Raw genomic sequence first — 4,250 nt, forward strand, 5'->3', positions numbered from 1 at the left:
TAGTAGTAGTAGTAGTAGTAGTAGTAGTAGTAGTGGTAGTAGTAGTAGTAGTAGTAGTAGTAGTGTAGTAGTGTAGTAGTAGTGTAGTAGTAGTAGTGGTAGTGGTAGTAGTAGTGTAGTAGTAGTAGTAGTAGTAGTAGTAGTAGTAGTAGTAGTAGTAGTAGTAGTAGTAGTAGTAGTAGTAGTAGTAGTAGTAGTAGTAGTAGTAGTAGTAGTAGTAGTAGTAGTAGTAGTAGTAGTAGTGTAGTAGTAGTAGTAGTAGTAGTAGTAGTAGTAGTAGTAGTAGTAGTAGTAGTAGTAGTAGTAGTAGTAGTAGTAGTAGTAGTAGTAGTAGTAGTAGTAGTAGTAGTAGTAGTAGTAGTAGTAGTAGTAGTAGTAGTAGTAGTAGTAGTAGTAGTAGTAGTAGTAGTAGTAGTAGTAGTAGTAGTAGTAGTAGTAGTAGTAGTAGTAGTAGTAGTAGTAGTAGTAGTAGTAGTAGTAGTAGTAGTAGTAGTAGTAGTAGTAGTAGTAGTAGTAGTAGTAGTAGTAGTAGTAGTAGTAGTAGTAGTAGTAGTAGTAGTAGTAGTAGTAGTAGTAGTAGTAGTAGTAGTAGTAGTAGTAGTAGTAGTAGAAGTAGTAGTAGTAGTAGTAGAAGTAGTAGTAGTAGTAGTAGTAGTAGTAGTAGTAGTAGTAGTAGTAGTAGTAGTAGTAGTAGTAGTAGTAGTAGTAGTAGTAGTAGTAGTAGTAGTAGTAGTAGTAGTAGTAGTAGTAGTAGTAGTAGTAGTAGTAGTAGTAGTAGTAGTAGTAGTAGTAGTAGTAGTAGTAGTAGTAGTAGCTGTAGTAGTAGTAATAGTAGTGGTAGTAGTAGTAGTAGTGGTAGTAGTAGTAGTAGTAGTAGTAATAGTAGTAGTGGTAGTAGAAGTAGTTGTTGTTGATGTTTTTGATGATGATGATGATGATGATGATGATACGACAAATTCCTAGTCATTCCTCACCGTACCTTATACAGACACCGACAACACTGGACACTTACACTTTACTTCTACAACCTGCCAACAGCAAAGAAACAATACCACCTCACGGGACAAGCTCATGGCACAGACATTGTAAAGTAACATACATCATACGATTATTAAGAAATGGAAAGTTTTTGAAAATCTAAATCATGCTTACCATTTCTTTTGTATTTCTTCCTTATAAATATATACAATTTGCACTTTGTTGGTCTGTTTTTTTCAAATTTCAGATGTTTTTACCAGTCTGAATATTTTATAGGACACCATGAATGATGCATTATGTAACATTCCATTTTGTTTCAAAAACGCAAGATCTCGTAAATAATGTATATCAAACCTTGAACTTTACAGCATCAAACATACCAAACTTGCTACTTAGAACACGTATTCGTCACATGTCAGAACAGCCAATATTAGTTATAGATTTAGAGTAAAACAAGGATAAGTCGAGGTCGACGAGACCAAATGAAATATTCGACTTATCCAATGACTTAGCCGTGTTTCTATGAACGGAGGCATTGTCTAATGAAGATTGGCCCTATTTTCATAGATTGTTTACGTGTCTCAAATCATGGCGTGACAGCAATAAATAAATGATTAATAAATAAAATCATTAACTATTTTTATACGATAACGGCATCTTTTATTTGAATAAACATTTATAACTACGAATATAAAACTTTTAAAGGACAGGACTCCATTTCATCAATGAAATCAATTAAATCAATATTTTGAAAAAAAGATACATTTTCACATACAATAGCTTGATTCAACGTTTAATAATTTTAAATAAATACATTTTATAATGTCAAAATCTGTTATTGTATTTGAAAGATATCACTTCTAACGATAAGCTATTTTTCGTCCGAGATGAACTCCTAATTTGCCACTCCATTCATGATCAAAGATCAAATCAGGATATTAATTGGTGAATTCCGGTTTCTTTTATTATCTTTTACCTTTCCCGTCGCTTTTACAAACGTTAGACTCTTCAGTTACAAAGAAATACTATCGCTCAGTTCCTATTAAACTCTTAAGTTCATTTTAAACATTAATTTTTATCAAAAGGCATCATCCGATTGATATCAAATGTATCATTTGAGATTTTATTCGATAAACTTTCAAAGGTGCCAAAAACAGATTCAAAGATTATTTTGATAATTTATGGTAAAAAGAAAAATTCAATAATTAAATTTCACAAAATTTCAATTCTGCACAAAGTTCAAGCAGACGGGATGTTAGCAAAGAGGTATCTATTCTACAAAGGAAAACTTTAAAAGGAACTTTTGAATAAGTCAAACTTTTGCTTGTGTGGTAATACCGAGATTGAATATCATGACGCTTTTATTGAAAATAGATACAGTTGAAGATCGGTAACACAAATTATGTTAAATCGTACCGTCCCAATTAGCAGAACCTGGATTACAAGGGCACAGCATGCCTCTATAAGCAGTTCGTTTCTTTATCATTTTTGGGCTCCAGACAAGGTTTCCAGGGCGAGAATTCCTCGACATAAAATTTCATTCAAGAAATCAAAATGCAGGAAAATTTTGTGGCGGAAGTCAAGAAAAGACTGGTGGCAAACTTGGCAACTTATTTCAGGGACCACTTTATGAACTAACTTTGCTATTATCCTCTACATTAATTCACACCCCTGTATACAGATACATTGCAATTACTGTGGTGTAGTAGACGCGTAAAATTTTAATGTTGAACGATAGATAGACAGACAGACAGACAGACAGACAGACAGAGAGAGAGAGAGAGAGAGAGAGAGAGAGAGAGAGAGAGGGGGGGGGGGTATCTATTTAAGTCAGTATATACGGTTGAGTGAATTAACATTTCTTATATCGTCTTCTGTAGATAAACTGTTACTGCTATATACTGAACAAAAAAAGCAAGGTAACACTACTTTATTCTGTGATTAATTAATTAACCCCTTCAAAAATCCTTACCAATCATGTACGAATAAAGTAATTGATCAATTCTGATAAAACTGCAGTCATGGTTCGTTATAAAACTTTGCGTTCAGTTATTTTATTCGACTGTAAAGGACGTTCGGGTCAATTTCAAAGGTAACACCATTAGTAACGGGTATGGCCACCGTTTGCGAAGTAAACAGCATTGCAGCGTCGTCGCATGGAACTCGTAAACCGGCGGATAATTCGAGGAGAGATGTTGTTCCATTCAGCGATCAAGGCTTGGGCTAGCTCCTGCAAGTTTGACGGCTGATTTTGACGTTCTCTCACGCGTCGCCCAAGAACGTCCCAGACATGCTCAATCGATGACAAATCAGGTGATTTAGATAGCCAATCTAACACCTGTGCGTTATCCTGTTGAAAAATGGCGCCAACGCCATGGCGTCTTAAGAATGGCAGAACCACTGGTCTTAAAATTTCGTCCCGATATCGAATGCCGGTTAAATTGACATTTAACACAACAAGCGTGGTACGAGTCCCCCCACAAATACCACCCGAAACCATTACACTTCCGCCGCCAAAGCGGTCCCGTTCTGCGACGCAGCAGTTCGCAAAACGCTCCCCTCGTCGCCTCCACACTCTGCGCCTTCCGTCACCGTGTTGCAGACAAAACCTGGACTCATCTGAAAAAAGAACATTGTTCCATTGTCGCAAGGCCCAACGACGGTGAACACGGGTTCAGTTACGCCGATTATTACGGTGACGTCGCAACAAATTGGGTCCAGTGTATGGACGCCGCGCTTTCAATTGGTAGGCCATCAACCTGTTGCGGACTGTTTGGGGAGACACACGACGCCCAAACAATGTCCTTGTAGTCTCTACTGCGGTTACGAATCGATTGCGCAAGTGTATCAATCGTATGCGACCTTTCTTTTTTGTTGAGTATATATATGGGTTAGTTGGTCGATGGAATGGTTGGTTGGTTGGTGGGTTGGTGGTACGTTAGTGGGTTAGTTGGTGGCTGGGTTCTTTGGTAGGCTGGTTAGTTGGTCGGTGGGTTGGTTTGTTGGTTGGATGGTGCGCTGGTGGGTTGGTAGGTTAGTGGGTTAGCTGGATAATTGGTAAGTAGGTAGGTTAGGGAGTTAGTTGGTGGGTGGGATTGGTTGTTGGGTTAGTTTGTAGATTCGAGGGCTAGTTAGCTAGCTGGTTGGTTGGTTGGATGGAAGGCTGTTGGTAGATTAGTGAGTTGGTGGTATTGTTGGTTGGGTTAGTAGGTGAGTTAGTTGTTTGTTGGTTCTTCGGTGGGATTGTTAGCGGGATAGTTGGTGGGTGGGAT

At 37.7% G+C, this 4,250-nt stretch overlaps 1 protein-coding gene across 1 annotated transcript; it reads left to right on the forward strand.

Annotated features, from left to right (window-relative positions):
• Positions 1-497: 497 nt before the first annotated feature.
• Positions 498-887, forward strand: LOC132560436 (uncharacterized protein DDB_G0271670-like; the record flags this gene model as incomplete). Its single annotated transcript, XM_060225101.1, has 1 exon — positions 498-887. A coding segment is annotated over one exon (390 nt), but the record flags the coding sequence as incomplete, so codon positions are not given.
• Between the last annotated feature and the right edge of the window lie 3,363 nt (positions 888-4,250).

This window comes from Ylistrum balloti, unplaced genomic scaffold (genome assembly GCF_031769215.1).
Source record: "Ylistrum balloti isolate Yb309-2 unplaced genomic scaffold, AGI_CSIRO_Ybal_v1 Utg371060, whole genome shotgun sequence".
Classification (NCBI taxonomy): domain Eukaryota; kingdom Metazoa; phylum Mollusca; class Bivalvia; order Pectinida; family Pectinidae; genus Ylistrum; species Ylistrum balloti.